The following is a 17,076-nucleotide window of genomic DNA, read 5'->3' as shown; positions in this document are numbered from 1 at the left end:
TAATTTAATAGGGTCTCTGTGGCAAGGTTAATATCACTATACAGTGCCTTGTGAAAGTATTCGGCCCCCTTGAACTTTGCGACCTTTTGCCACATTTCAGGCTTCAAACATAAAGATATAAAACTGTATTTTTTGTGAAGAATCAACAACAAGTGGGACACAATCATGAAGTGGAACGACATTTATTGGATATTTCAAACTTTTTTAACAAATCAAAAACTGAAAAATTGGGCATGCAAAATTATTCAGCCCCTTTACTTTCAGTGCAGCAAACTCTCTCCAGAAGTCCAGTGAGGATCTCTGAATGATCCAAAGTTGACCTAAATGACTAATGATGATAAATACAATCCACCTGTGTGTAATCAAGTCTCTGTATAAATGCACCTGCACTGTGATAGTCTCAGAGGTCCGTTAAAAGCGCAGAGAGCATCATGAAGAACAAGGAACACACCAGGCAGGTCCGAGATACTGTTGGATACAAAAATATTTCCCAAGCTTTAAACATCCCAAGGAGCACTGTGCAAGTGATAATATTGAAATTGAAGGAGTATCAGACCACTGCAAATCTACCAAGACCTGGCCGTCCCTCTAAACTTTCAGCTCATACAAGGAGAAGACTGATCAGAGATGCAGCCAAGAGGCCCATGATCACTCTGGATGAACTGCAGAGATCTACAGCTGAGGTGGGAGACTCTGTCCATAGGACAACAATCAGTCGTATATTGCACAAATCTGGCCTTTATGGAAGAGTGGCAAGAAGAAAGCCATTTCTTAAAGATATCCATAAAAAGTGTTGTTTAAAGTTTGCCACAAGCCACCTGGGAGACACACCAAACATGTGGAAGAAGGTGCTCTGGTCAGATGAAACCAAAATTGAACTTTTTGGCAACAATGTAAAACGTTATGTTTGGCGTAAAAGCAACACAGCTCATCACTCTGAACACACCATCCCCACTGTCAAACATGGTGGTGGCAGCATCATGGTTTGGGCCTGCTTTTCTTCAGCAGGGACAGGGAAGATGGTTAAAATTGATGGGAAGTTGGATGGAGCCAAATACAGGACCATTCTGGAAGAAAACCTGATGGAGTCTGCAATAGACCTGAGACTGGGATGGAGATTTGTCTTCCAACAAGACAATGATCCAAAACATAAAGCAAAATCTACAATGGAATGGTTCAAAAATAAACATATCCAGGTGTTAGAATGGCCAAGTCAAAGTCCAGACCTGAATCCAATTGAGAATCTGTGGATAGAACTGAAAACTGCTGTTCACAAATGCTCTCCATCCAACCTCACTGAGCTCGAGCTGTTTTGCAAGGAGGAATGGGAAAAAATGTCAGTCTCTCGATGTGCAAAACTGATAGAGACATACCCCAAGCGACTTACAGCTGTAATCGCAGCAAAAGGTGGCGCTACAATGTATTAACTTAAGGGGGCTGAATAATTTTGCACGCCCAATTTTTCAGTTTTTGATTTGTTAAAAAAGTTTGAAATATCCAATAAATGTCGTTCCACTTCATGATTGTGTCCCACTTGTTGTTGATTCTTCACAAAAAAATACAGTTTTATATCTTTATGTTTGAAGCCTGAAATGTGGCAAAAGGTCGCAAAGTTCAAGGGGGGCGAATACTTTCGCAAGGCACTGTATATTCCAAAATCACTTTTAGCCTGTTATATCTACATTATATTTTGTCGGTCATTGCTCACTCTCTGTCCTCTTTCTCTGTAACCCTGTTCCCTCTCATACCCTGTTCCCTCTCATACCCTGTTCCCTCTCATACCCTGTTCCCTCTCATACCCTGTTCCCTCTCATACCCTGTTCCCTCTCATACCCTGTTCCCTCTCTCCCTCAGTTCTGGAGGTTGACTTCTCGGAGCTGACCCTGGAGGAGATCATCGGTGTGGGTGGTTTTGGGAAGGTGTACCGTGCCATGTGGCGAGGGGCGGAGGTGGCAGTGAAGGCTGCGAGGCGGGACCCCGATGAGGAGGAGGGACAGATCCTAGAGAGCGTTCGTCAGGAGGCCAAGCTGTTTGCAATGCTGCACCACCCCAATATCATGGCCCTACTGGGGGTAAGAATCCTGCTGCACCACCCCAACATCATGGCCCTACTGGGGGTAAGAATCCTGCTATATCACCCCAACATCATGGCCCTACTGGGGGTAAGAATCCTGCTCCACCACCCCGATATCATGGCCCTACTGGGGGTAAGAATCCTGCTATATCACCCCAACATCATGGCCCTACTGGGGGTAAGAATCCTGCTATATCTCCCCAACATCATGGCCCTACTGAGGGTAAGAATCCTGCTATATCACCCCAATATCATGGCCCTACTGGGGCCAGAATCCTGCTATATCACCCCAACATCATGGCCCTACTGGGGGTAAGAGTCCTGCTATATCACCCCAATATCATGGCCCTACTGGGGGTAAGAATCCTGCTATATCACCCCAATATCATGGCCCTACTGGGGGTAAGAATCCTGCTATATCACCCCAATATCATGGCCCTACTGGGGGTAAGAATCCTGCAGCACCACCCTGATATCATGGCCCTACTGGGGCCAGAATCCTGCAGCACCACCCTGATATCATGGCCCTACTGGGGCCAGAATCCTGCAGCACCACCCTGATATCATGGCCCTACTGGGGCCAGAATCCTGCAGCACCACCCTGATATCATGGCCCTACTGGGGCCAGTATCCTGCAGCACCACCCTGATATCATGGCCCTACTGGGGCCAGAATCCTGCAGCACCACCCTGATATCATGGCCCTACTGGGGCCAAAATCCTGCAGCACCACCCTGATATCATGGCCCTACTGGGGCCAGTATCCTGCAGCACCACCCTGATATCATGGCCCTACTGGGGGTAAGAATCCTGCTATATCACCCCAACATCATGGCCCTACTGGGGGTAAGAATCCTGCTATATCTCCCCAATATCATGGCCCTACTGGGGGTAAGAATCCTACTATATCACCCCAACATCATGGCCCTACTGGGGTAAGAATCCTGCTATATCACCCCAACATCATGGCCCTACTGAGGGTAAGAATCCTGCTATATCACCCCAACATCATGGCCCTACTGGGGCCAGAATCCTGCTATATCACCCCAATATCATGGCCCTACTGGGGCCAGAATCCTGCTATATCACCCCAATATCATGGCCCTACTGGGGGTAAGAATCCTGCTATATCACCCCAACATCATGGCCCTACTGGGGCCAGAATCCTGCTATATCACCCCAACATCATGGCCCTACTGGGGGTAAGAATCCTGCTATATCACCCCAATATCATGGCCCTACTGAGGGTAAGAATCTTGCTATATCAACCCCAACATCATAGCCCTACTGGGGCCAGAATCCTGCAGCACCACCCTGATATCATGGCCCTACTGGGGCCAGAATCCTGCAGCACCACCCTGATATCATGGCCCTACTGGGGCCAGAATCCTGCAGCACCACCCTGATATCATGGCCCTACTGGGGCCAGTATCCTGCAGCACCACCCTGATATCATGGCCCTACTGGGGCCAGAATCCTGCAGCACCACCCTGATATCATGGCCCTACTGGGGCCAAAATCCTGCAGCACCACCCTGATATCATGGCCCTACTGGGGCCAGTATCCTGCAGCACCACCCTGATATCATGGCCCTACTGAGGCCAGAATCCTGCAGCACCACCCTGATATCATGGCCCTACTGGGGCCAGAATCCTGCAGCACCACCCTGATATCATGGCCCTACTGGGGCCAGAATCCTGCAGCACCACCCTGATATCATGGCCCTACTGGGGCCAGAATCCTGCAGCACCACCCTGATATCATGGCCCTACTGGGGCCAAAATCCTGCAGCACCACCCTGATATCATGGCCCTACTGGGGCCAGTATCCTGCAGCACCACCCTGATATCATGGCCCTACTGAGGCCAGAATCCTGCAGCACCACCCTGATATCATGGCCCTACTGGGGCCAGAATCCTGCAGCACCACCCTGATATCATGGCCCTACTGGGGCCAGAATCCTGCAGCACCACCCTGATATCATGGCCCTACTGGGGCCAGAATCCTGCAGCACCACCCTGATATCATGGCCCTACTGGGGCCAGAATCCTGCAGCACCACCCTGATATCATGGCCCTACTGGGGCCAGAATCCTGCAGCACCACCCTGATATCATGGCCCTACTGGGGCCAGAATCCTGCAGCACCACCCTGATATCATGGCCCTACTGGGGCCAGTATCCTGCAGCACCACCCTGATATCATGGCCCTACTGGGGCCAGAATCCTGCAGCACCACCCTGATATCATGGCCCTACTGGGGCCAGAATCCTGCAGTACCACCCTGATATCATGGCCCTACTGGGGCCAGAATCCTGCAGTACCACCCTGATATCATGGCCCTACTGGGGCCAGAATCCTGCAGCACCACCCTGATATCATGGCCCTACTGGGGCCAGAATCCTGCAGCACCACCCTGATATCATGGCCCTACTGGGGGACGGAGGACTGAGATATGAGATCCCAGCTGATAAGAATCCTGGCCATGGGACAGGGGATGAATGAGTCTCCCTATGGGCCCTGGTCAAAAGTAGTCCAATATATAGGGAATAGGGCCCTGGTCAAAAGTAGTCCAATATATAGTGAATAGGACTCTGGTCAAAGGTAGTGCTCTATGAAGGGATGCAAACCTATGTCTTCTAACCCAGCTGTAATCCAGGTAAATGTATTCTAATCCAGGTGTAATCCAGGTGAATGTCTTCTAATCCAGGTGTAATCCAGGTAAATGTCTTCTAATCTAGGTGTAATCCAGGTAAATGTCTTCTAATCCAGGTGTAATCCAAGTAAATGTCTTCTCACCCAGGTGTAATCCAAGTAAATGTCTTCTCACCCAGGTGTAATCCAGGTGAATGTCTTCTCACCCAGGTGTAATCCAGGTGAATGTCTTCTAACCCAGGTGTAATCCAGGTGAATGTCTTCTAATCCAGGTGAATGTCTTCTCACCCAGGTGTATGTCTTCTAATCCAGGAGTACGTCTTTTAATCCAGGTGAATGTCTTCTCACCCAGGTGTAATCCAGGTGAATGTCTTCTAACTCAGGTGTAATCCAGGTGAATGTCTTCTAATCCAGGTGTAATCCAGGTGAATGTCTTCTAATCCAGGTGTAATCCAGGTGAATGTCTTCTAATCCAGGTGTAATCCAGGTGAATGTCTTCTAACTCAGGTGTAATCCAGGTGAATGTCTTCTAATCCAGGTGTAATCCAGGTGAATGTCTTCTAATCCAGGTGTAATCCAGGTGAATGTCTTCTAATCCAGGTGAATGTCTTCTAATCGAGGTGAATGTCTTCTCACCCAGGTGTAATCCAGGTGAATGTCTTCTCACCCAGGTGTAATCCAGGTGAATGTCTTCTAATCCAGGTGTAATCCAGGTGAATGTCTTCTAATCCAGGTGTAATCCAGGTGAATGTCTTCTAATCCAGGTGAATGTCTTCTAATCCAGGTGTAATCCAGGTGTATGTCTTCTAATCCAGGAGTACGTCTTCTAATCCAGGTGAATGTCTTTTAACCCAGGTGTATGTTTAGGTGCACCTGGAGATGCATATATCTGTGTTGGTGAAGATATACAGTGGCTTGTGAAAATATTCCCCCCCTTAGCATTTTTCCTATTTTGTTGCCTTACAACCTGGAATTAAAATAGATTTTTGGGGGGGTTTGTATCATTTGATTTACACAACATGCCTACCACTTTGAAGATGCAAAATATTTTTTATTGTGAAACAAGCAAGAAATATAACCAAAAAAATAAAACTTGAGAGTGAATAATTATTCCCTCCCCCCCCAAAGTCAATACTTTGTAGAGCCACCTTGAAGAGCAATTACAGCTTCAAGTCTCTTGGGATATGTCTTGGCACATCTGGCCCATTCTTCAAGGCAAAACTGCTTCAGCTCCTTCAAGTTGGATGGGTTCCGCTGGTGTACAGCCATCTTTAAGTCATACCACAGATTCTCAATTGGATTGAGGTCTGGGCTTTCAAATCAAATCAAATGTATTTATATAGCCCTTCGTACATCAGCTGATATCTCAAAGTGCTGTGGAGATTATAACAGAACATGGCCAAGATGTTCAAATGTTCATAAATGACCAGCATGGTCGAATAATAATAAGGCAGAACAGTTGAAACTGGAGCAGCAGCACGGTCAGGTGGACTGGGGACAGCAAGGAGTTTTGACTAGGCCATTCCAAGACATTTAAATGTTTCCCCTTAAACCACTCGAGTGTTGCTTTAGCAGTATGCTTAGGGTCATTGTCCTGCTGGAAGGTGAACCTCCGTCCCAGTCTCAAATTTCTGGAAGACTGAAACAGGTTTCCCTCAAGAATGTCCATTTATTTAACGCCATCAATCATTCCTCCAGTTCTGACCAGTTTCCCTGCCGATGAAAAACATCCCCACAGCATGATGCTGCCACCACCATGGGGATGGTTTTCTCAGAGTGATGAGAGGTGTTGGGTTTGTGCCAAATATAGTGTTTCCCTTGATGGCCAAAAAGCTACATTTCTGTCTCATCTGACCAGAGTACCTTCTTCCATATGTTTGGGAGTCTCCCACATCCTTTTTGGACACCAAATGTTTTTGCTTATTGTTTTATTTAAGCAATGGCTTTTTTTTCTGGCCGCTCTTCCATAAAGCCAAGTTCTGTGGAGTGTACGACTTAAAGTGGTCCTATGTACAGATACTCCAATCTCCGCTGTGGAGCTTTGCAGCTCCTTCAGGGTTATCTTTGGTCTCTTTGTTGCCTCTCTGATTAATGCCCTCCTTGCCTGGTCCATGAGTTTTGGTGGGTGGCCCTCTCTTGGCAGGTTTGTTGTGGTGCCATATTCTTTCACTTTTGAAATAATGTTTTTAATGGTGCTCCGTGGGATGTTCAAAGTCTCTGATATTTTTTTATAACCCAACCCTGATCTGTACTTCTCCACAACTTTGTCCCTGACCTGTTTGGAGAGCTCCTTGGTCTTCATGGTGCTGCTTGCTTGGTGGTGTTGCAGACTCTGGGGCCTTTCAGAACAGGTGTATATATACTGAGGTCATGTGGCACTTAGATTGCACACAGGTGGACTTTATTTTACTAATTCTGTGACTTCTGAAGGTAATTGGTTGCACCAGATCTTATTTAGGGGCTTCATAGCACAGGGGGTGAATACATACGCACACACCACTTTTCACTTTGTTTTTCATTTCACTTCACCAATTTGGACAATTTTGTGTATGTCCATTACATGAAATCCAAATAAAAAATCAATTTAAATTACTGGTTCTAACGCAACAAAATAGGAAAAACACCAAGGGGGTGAATACTTTTGCAAGGCACTGTACACCTGGGAAGACACACCTGGGTTGATGAAGACACACACCTGGGTTGATGAAGACACACACCTGGGTTGATAAAGACACACACCTGGGAAGACACACCTGGGTTGATGAAGACACATCTGGGTTGATAAAGACACACACCTGGGTTGATAAAGACACACACCTGGGTTGATAAAGACACACACCTGGGTTGATAAAGACACACACCTGGGTTGATAAAGACACACACCTGGGTTGATAAAGACACACACCTGGGTTGATGAAGACACACACCTGGGTTGATGAAGACACACACCTGGGTTGATGAAGACACACACCTGGGTTGATGAAGACACACACCTGGGTTGATGAAGACACACACCTGGGTTGATGAAGACACACACCTGGGTTGACGAAGACACACACCTGGGTTGACGAAGACACACACCTGGGTTGATGAAGACCTATACCTGAGTTGATGAAGACCTATCCCTGGGTTGATGAAGACCTATCCCTGGGTTGATGAAGACCTATCCCTGGGTTGATGAAGACCTATCCCTGGGTTGATGAAGATCTATCCCTGGGTTGATGAAGACCTATCCCTGGGTTGATGAAGACCTATCCCTGGGTTGATGAAGACCTATCCCTGGGTTGATGAAGACCTATACCTGAGTTGATGAAGACCTATCCCTGGGTTGATGAAGACCTATCCCTGGGTTGATGAAGACCTACACCTGGGTTGATGAAGACCTATCCCTGGGTTGATGAAGACCTATCCCTGGGTTGATGAAGACCTGTCTCTGTGTTGATGAAGACATACACATATCACAATCATCTGAATAATAAACATGTATTGCATTTTTCTGAACCCAAATAATCAGCTAATCAATAATCGGTATGTTTTCGATGTGTAAAATCGATCATTTCAGCTTCTAATGATACAATGTCCTGTACTGATTTCTGACTTGGTTCATTTCCATTCTTTTTGTTTAACAGGTGTGTCTCCAGGAGCCGACACTGTGCCTGGTGATGGAGTTTGCCCGGGGAGGACCGTTGAACCGAGCCCTGTCAGGGAAACGTATCCCACCATGCACCCTGGTAGACTGGGCCGTGCAGATCGCCCGTGCCATGCACTACCTCCACTGTGAGGCCATCGTCCCCGTCATACACAGAGACCTCAAGTCTAGCAACAGTAAGAGAACATTTATATACGTGATATTGTAGTAACAGGGTGGTAACGTAGTAGTAACATGGTAATAACATGGTAGTAACAGGGTGGTAATGTAGTAGTAACGTAGTAATAATGTAGTAGTAACATGGTAATAACATGTAGTAATAATGTAGTAGTAACATTACATTTTACATTTACATTTAAGTCATTTAGCAGACGCTCTTATCCAGAGCGACTTAATGGTAGTAACAGGGGGTAATGTAGTAGTAATGTAGTTGTAACATGGTAATAACATGGTAGTAACAGGGTGGTAACGTAGTAATAATGTAGTTGTAACATGGTAATAACATGGTAGTAACAGGGTGGTAATGTAGTAATAATGTAGTAGTAACATGGTAATAACATGGTAGTAATATAGTAGTGACATGGTAATAACATTTAGTAATATAGTAGTGACATGGTAATAACATGTAGTAATATAGTAGTAACATGGTAGTAACAGGGTGGTAATGTAGTAATAATGTAGTAGTAACATGGTAATAACATGTAGTAACAAGGTGGTAATGTAGTAGTAATGTAGTAGTAACATGGTAGTAACAGGGTGGTAACGTAGTAGTAATAATGTAGTAGTAACATGGTAGTAACATGTAGTGACATGGTAATAACATGGTAGTAACAGGGTGGTAATGTAGTAGTAATGTAGTAGTAACATGGTAATAACATGTAGTAATATAGTAGTGACATGGTAATAACATGTAGTAATATAGTAATACTGTAGTAATAACACAGTAGTAACATGGTAATAGCATGTAGTAACAGGGTGGTAATGTAGTAGTAACATGGTGGTAATGTAGTAGGAACGTAGTAATAATGTAGTAGTAACATGGTAATAACATGTAGTAATATAGTAGTGACATGGTAATAACATGTAGTAATATAGTAGTAACATGGTAGTAACAGGGTGGTAATGTAGTAGTAACATGGTAATAACATGGTAGTAACAGGGTGGTAATGTAGTAATAATGTAGTAGTAACATGGTAATAACATGGTAGTAACAGGGTGGTAATGTAGTAATAATGTAGTAGTAACATGGTAATAACATGGTAGTAACATGGTGGTAACGTAGTAATAATGTAGTAGTAACATGGTAGTAACATGGTAGTAACATGGTGGTAACGTAGTAATAATGTAGTAGTAACATGGTAGTAACATGGTAATAACATGGTAGTAACATGGTGGTAACGTAGTAATAATGTAGTAGTAACATGGTAGTAACATGGTAGTAACATGGTAGTAACATGGTGGTAACGTAGTAATAATGTAGTAGTACCATGGTAGTAACAGGGTGGTAACGTAGTAATAATGTAGTAGTAACATGGTAGTAACATGGTGGTAATGTAGTAGTAATGTAGTAGTAACATGGTAGTAACATGGTAGTAACATGGTGGTAACGTAGTAATAATGTAGTAGTAACATGGTAGTAACATGGTGGTAACGTAGTAATAATGTAGTAGTAACATGGTAGTAACATGGTGGTAACGTAGTAATAATGTAGTAGTAACACAGTAGTAACATGCGCATAACATTCAATGAATCACTTGTGTTGCACATAGCCATGGGAAGATGTTTTGAGTTGGGGGTTCTGACTACGGGGGGAGTAGCCTGAGTATAGGTTAAGATTGGATAACAGTAGTCACTGCCTCCTAAGTTAATTTAACTCATGTTTTCAAAACAGCGCACATTTGTGCCGCATAATTACAACGTGTGTGTGTGTGTGTGTGTGTGTGTGTGTGTGTGTGTGTGTGTGTGTGTGTGTGTGTGTGTGTGTGTGTGTGTGTGAGGGAGAGGACAAGAGGAGTGGTGTAACTAAATTAGGAAACACAAGGTTGTGCCTATTAAAACTGAGCACAAATGGACAGCTATGTGATCCATCGCAAGAGAAAAGCGCTCCCTTCGATCCAGCACCATCAGGTGGAAAGCGCCACTCACTCGGGCCGCGCCCCAACACTGTGTTCGACTACTGGGCTGGTACTCTACCTCTTTGACATGGGCAGGAGTAGGCCTTCGAGGCCAGGCAGAGAGAATGCCATGTTCCATTCCCTTTTCTCCGAAGTTTTAGAATTATAAACTAATAGAAAATAGAATCAGTCAATCAAATGTGTTTATAAAGCCCATTATACATCAGCTGATCTCGCAAAGTGCTGTACAGAAACCCAGACTAAAACCCCAAACAGCAAGCAATGCAGATGTAGAAGCACGTTGGCTAGGAACAACTCCCTAGAAAGGCAGGAACCTAGGAAGAAACCTAGAGAGGAACCAGGCTATGAGGGGTGGCCAGTACTCTTCTGGCTGTGCCGGGTGGAGAGGAACCAGGCTCTGAGGGGTGGCCAGTACTCTTCTGGCTGTGCCGGGTGGAGATTATAACAGAACATGGCCAAGATGTTCAAACGTTCATAAATGACCAGCAGGGTCAAATAATAATAATCACAGTGGTTGTCGAGGGTGCAACAGGTCATCACCTCAAGAGTAAATGTCAGTTGGCTTTTCATAGCCGATCATTCAGAGTTAGAGACAGCAGGTGCGGTAGAGAGAGAGAGGGTCGAAAACAGCAGGTCCGGGACAAGGTAGTACATCCGGTGAATAGGTCAGGGTTCCATATCTGCAGTCAGAACAGTTGAAACTGGAGCAGCAGCACAACCAGGGTGGACTCAGGCCAGGTAGTTCTGAGGCATGGTCCAAGGGCTCAGGTCCTCAGAGAGAAGAGAAAGAGAGAGAGAGAGAATTAGAGGGCACTACTTAATTTTTAGGGATAGGCGTTCCGCTAGCGACCCACCTCGACAACATCCGGTGAAATTGCAGAGCACCAAATTCATGTATCTGACTCCAAACTCCCACAACTGAATAGATGAGAGCATATCATGAGCGCACCGCTTACAGACCAGAGCAGAGATCTCTCCATACAGAATGGGGCCCAACACAGAGCTGAGATCGCTTTCTGCAGTTTTACCATCTCACAACCAGGGGGGCTTCAGCACCTCCAGCACCCCTTCTTCCCACTGCTATGAGGTTGCACATGACACCTCACACTCGTCAGCCAAGTATTTTCTAAGTGGTAGGAAAAACGTTAGGAGATCCCCAATAATACCCAGTTAGATGAGCATTGATATCAATACAACAATGAGAGTTGTAGAAAGTGTGTGTGTGTGTGTGTGTGTGTGTGTGTGTGTGTGTGTGTGTGTGTGTGTGTGTGTGTGTGTGTGTGTGTGTGTTAGCCCTGCAGGACCCCTTAACGCCAAGCCTATTAGACAGGATTTATCCCATGCTCAGTCCATGCCTTCCAATTGGCTACTTCCAGTCAACACAGGCAGTTTCTCCTCTCCCGTTGGCCTGTGGTTAGCCCCGTTCCCTTGGCTGTGATTGACTGTTTTGAGGTGACAAGGCCAATAGCATCATCGTATCAGTAAAGTGACAGGTCCATCCCAGATACACCTTGTTAATGTAAACCCAGGTCCAGGGGCATCCCCACACTATTAGGTTAGGTTGTTGTTTACCTGGTGAGCACTGGCAGAGCCCCCCCCCCCCGCATGGCGAATGTGCCCATGAGCTTTTGGGGGCCTCAACCCCTGGAGGTCGGGCCCCCTAAATAGCATATGAACACGTCATAAGCCATTCATTATTTTGTAGGAATTACAGGAAATTCACTTTAAAACCGCAATATTTTCTCTCAGCCTCATGACAAAATGTGTATAATAGCAGGAACATTGTTTTTATCAAGGATTCTTCAAAGTCGGGACAATCCTAGTCGGGCAAGGAAACAAAGATTTTTTTTTTCATGTAATAAAAAAAAATGTTGCATTATTTGAGCTTAAAATGTGCATTTAGTGGAATTTTACAAGGAAAATACACTGCTCAAAAAAATAAAGGGAACACTTAAACAACACAATGTAACTCCAAGTCAACCACACTTCTGTGAAATCAAACTGTTCACTTAGGAAGCAACACTGATTGACAATAAATTTCACATGCTGTTGTGCAAATGGAATAGACAACAGGTGGAAATTATAGGCAATTAGCAAGACACCCCCAATAAAGGAGTGGAACTGCAGGTGGTGACCACAGACCACTTCTCAGTTCCTATGCTTCCTGGCTGATGTTTTGGTCACTTTTGAATGCTGGTGGTGCTTTCACTCTAGTGGTAGCATGAGACGGAGTCTACAACACACACAAGTGGCTCAGGTAGTGCAGCTCATCCAGGATGGCACATCAATGCGAGCTGTGGCAAGAAGGTTTGCTGTGTCTATCAGCGTAATGTCCAGAGCATGGAGGCGCTACCAGGAGACAGGCCAGTACATCAGGAGACGTGGAGGAGGCCGTAGAAGGGCAACAACCCAGCAGCAGGACCGCTACCTCTGCAAAATGACCTCCAGCAAGCCACAAATGTGCATGTGTCTGCTCAAACGGTCAGAAACAGACTCCCTGAGGGTGGTATGAGGGCCCGACGTCCACAGGTGGGGGTTGTGCTTACAGCCCAACACCGTGCAGGACGTTTGGCATTTGCCAGAGAACACCAAGATTGGCAAATTCGCCACTGGCGCCCTGTGCTCTTCTCAGATGAAAGCAGGTTCACACTGAGCACATGTGACAGAGTCTGGAGACGCCGTGGAGAACGTTCTGCTGCTTGCAATATCCTCCAGCATGACCGGTTTGGCTGTGGGTCAGTCATGGTGTGGGGAGGCATTTCTTTGGGGGCCGCACAGCCCTCCATGTGCTCGCCAGAGGAAGCCTGACTGCCATTAGGTACCGAGATGAGATCCTCAGACCCCTTGTGAGACCATATGCTGGTGCGGTTGGCCCTGGGTTCCTCCTAATGCAAGACAATGCTAGACCTCATGTGGCTGGAGTGTGTCAGCAGTTCCTGCAAGAGGAAGGCATTGATGCTATGGACTGGCCCGCCCGTTCCCCAGACCTGAATCCAATTGTGCACATCTGGGACATCATGTCTCGCTCCATCCACCAATGCCACATTGCACCACAGACTGTCCAGGAGTTGGCGGATGCTTTAGTCCAGGTCTGGGAGGAGATCCCTCAGGAGACCATCCGCCACCTCATCAGGAGCATGCCCAGGCGTTGTAGGGAGGTCATACAGGCACTTGGAGGCCACACACACTACTGAGCCTCATTTTGACTTGTTTTAAGGACATTACATCAAAGTTGGATCAGCCTGTAGTGTGGTTTTCCATTTTAATTTTGAGTGTGACTCCAAATCCAGACCTCCATGGGGTTGATAAATTTGATTTCCATTGATAATTTTTGTGTGATTTTGTTGTCAACACATTCAACTATGTAAAGAAAAAAGTATTTAATAAGAATATTTCCTTCATTCAGATCTAGGATGTGTTATTTTAGTGTTCCCTTTATATTTTTGAGCAGTGTAGATATAATAAACACTGAACAAAAATATAAACGCAACATGCAACATTTTCATAGATTTTACTGAGTTACACTTCATAGGAAATCAGTCAATTGAAATAAATAAATAAATTAGGCCCTAATGGATTGTATTTTTTTTTGTATTTTATTTTGGGGATTTTCTAAATACGTTCAGTATTTCTTTATTATTATTTCTTTATTTATTATTTTTTATATTTTATATTTTTCGACTCTATGCCCTGGTCTGGAGCAAAGGATCCCCATTTCAAACTCTCCCAAAAAGTTTTTAAAATTATTATTTTTTGCATTAATGGACATTAACTGAAAGAAATGTATGTGCAGTTTCTTGTGGGACTTTAAATTATATTTCTCTCAAAAAACTGTGACTCCTAAAATATATTTCTGGACATTTGGTGAACAGTCAGATTGGTCTAAAATCCTAAATGAATCAGGAATGTGCAGGGTCACCTATACCATAAGGACCCCTTATTCATGTCCTCATTACATCTAGAGCAATAAGACCCCTCATGGTCCGGAATGTTCTCTATTGTTGATAGATTTAAACAAACAATATTGGAATTGGAAAGTCCGTCAGGGAAACTTTTGTTTGTTGTTGTTGCGTTATTTGAGCTTTAAAAATGTATTTGTGGGAATTTTATAAAGGGAAAAAATGTTGGGCTCTTTGCCCAGAAATGCCCTTGTTCGGAAACAAACTCCAAACAAAAAAAGTGTATAAAATGAAAGGTACTGACAATAATGGATATTAACTGGAAAATAATTTTATGTAAAAGGATCTTCTAAAAGCCCTTTAAAGAATATGTCTCTCAAAACTTTGATTCCTAAAAGATATTTCTGGACATTTTGGTGAACTGTCAGATTGGTTTAAAGTCTACAGTAGCAAGGCTATATACAGTAGCGAGGCTACATACAGTAGAGAGGCTATATACAGTAGCGAGGCTACATACAGTAGAGAGGCTACATACAGGAGAGAGGCTATATACAGTAGCGAGGCTACATACAGTAGAGAGGCTACATTCAGTAGAGGCTACATACAGTAGAGAGGCTACATACAGTAGTGAGGCTATATACAGTAGTGAGGCTATATACAGTATTGAGGCTACATACAGTAGTGAGGCTATATACAGTAGAGGCTATATACAGTAGCGAGGCTACATACAGTAGAGGCTATATACAGTAGAGAGGCTACATACAGTAGAGAGGCTACATACAGTAGAGAGGCTACATTCAGTAGAGGCTACATTCAGTAGAGGCTACATACAGTAGAGAGGCTATATACAGTAGCAAGGCTACATACAGTGGAGGATATATACAGTAGTGAGGCTACATACAGTAGTGAGGCTACATACAGTAGTGAGGCTACATACAGTAGCGAGGCTATATACAGTAGCGAGTCTATATACAGTACTGAGGCTACATAGAGTAGTGAGGCTATATACAGTAGAGAGGCTATATACAGTAGCGAGGCTACATACAGTAGAGGCTATATACAGTAGCGAGGCTATATACAGTAGAGAGGCTAAATACAGTAGAGAGGCTATATACAGTAGCGAGGCTACATACAGTAGAGAGGCTACATTCAGTAGAGGCTACATACAGTCAAGAGGCTATATACAGTAGCGAGGCTACATACAGTAGAGGCTACATACAGTAGAGGCTATATACAGTAGAGAGGCTACATACAGTAGTGAGGCTACATACAGTAGCGAGGCTATATACAGTAGCGAGGCTATATACAGTAGTGAGGCTACATACAGTAGTGAGGCTATATACAGTAGAGAGGCTATATACAGTAGCGAGGCTATATACAGTAGAGAGGCTATATACAGTAGAGGCTATATACAGTAGAGAGGCTATATACAGTAGAGAGGCTATATACAGTAGAGAGGCTACATACAGTAGAGAGGCTACATACAGTAGAGAGGCTACATTCAGTAGAGGCTACATTCAGTAGAGGCTACATACAGTAGAGAGGCTATATACAGTAGCGAGGCTACATACAGTAGAGGATATATACAGTAGTGAGGCTACATACAGTAGTGAGGCTACATACAGTAGTGAGGCTACATACAGTAGTGAGGCTATATACAGTAGTGAGGCTACATAGAGTAGTGAGGCTATATACAGTAGAGAGGCTATATACAGTAGCGAGGCTACATACAGTAGAGGCTATATACAGTAGCGAGGCTATATACAGTAGAGAGGCTACATACAGTAGAGAGGCTACATTCAGTAGAGAGGCTATATACAGTAGCGAGGCTACATACAGTAGAGGCTACATTCAGTAGAGAGCTATATACAGTAGCGAGGCTATATACAGTAGCGAGGCTACATACAGTAGAGAGGCTCATTCAGTAGAGAGGCTATATAAAGTAGCGAGGCTACATACAGTAGAGGATATATACAGTAGTGAGGCTACATACAGTAGTGAGGCTACATACAGTAGAGAGGCTACATACAGTAGAGAGGCTATATACAGTAGCGAGGCTATATACAGTAGAGAGGCTACATACAGTAGAGAGGCTATATACAGTAGCGAGGCTACATACAGTAGAGAGGCTACATTCAGTAGAGGCTACATACAGTAGAGAGGCTATATACAGTAGCGAGGCTACATACAGTAGAGACTATATACAGTAGAGAGGCTATATACAGTAGTGAGGCTACATACAGTAGCGAGGCTACATACAGTAGCGAGGCTATATACAGTAGCGAGGCTATATACAGTAGTGAGGCTACATACAGTAGTGAGGCTATATACAGTAGAGGCTATATACAGTAGCGAGGCTATATACAGTAGAGAGGCTATATACAGTAGAGAGGCTATATACAGTAGTGAGGCTACATACAGTAGCGAGGCTATATACAGTAGAGAGGCTATATACAGTAGCGAGGCTACATACAGTAGAGGCTATATACAGTAGCGAGGCTACATACAGTAGAGAGGCTACATACAGTAGAGAGGCTATATACAGTAGAGAGACTACATACAGTAGAGAGGCTACATTCAGTAGAGGCTACATTCAGTAGAGGCTACATACAGTAGAGAGGCTATATACAGTAGCGAGGCTACATACAGTAGAGAGGCTACATTCAG

The 17,076-nt window shown here is 44.6% G+C and overlaps 1 protein-coding gene across 1 annotated transcript in view; it reads left to right on the top strand.

The window, feature by feature from the left end:
• LOC135536304 (mitogen-activated protein kinase kinase kinase 9-like) overlaps positions 1 to 17,076 on the top strand; it is a 66,605-nt gene that overhangs the window by 18,721 nt on the left and 30,808 nt on the right. The window contains exons 2-3 of the mRNA XM_064962661.1: positions 1,855 to 2,072; positions 8,356 to 8,551. Coding sequence (XP_064818733.1) covers positions 1,855 to 2,072; positions 8,356 to 8,551 — 414 coding nt within the window. The remainder of the gene's footprint in view (positions 1 to 1,854; positions 2,073 to 8,355; positions 8,552 to 17,076) is intronic.

The sequence above is a fragment of the Oncorhynchus masou genome, unplaced genomic scaffold (genome assembly GCF_036934945.1).
Source record: "Oncorhynchus masou masou isolate Uvic2021 unplaced genomic scaffold, UVic_Omas_1.1 unplaced_scaffold_593, whole genome shotgun sequence".
Lineage (NCBI taxonomy): Eukaryota > Metazoa > Chordata > Actinopteri > Salmoniformes > Salmonidae > Oncorhynchus > Oncorhynchus masou.
This window is presented reverse-complemented; position numbering and strand designations above follow the sequence as displayed.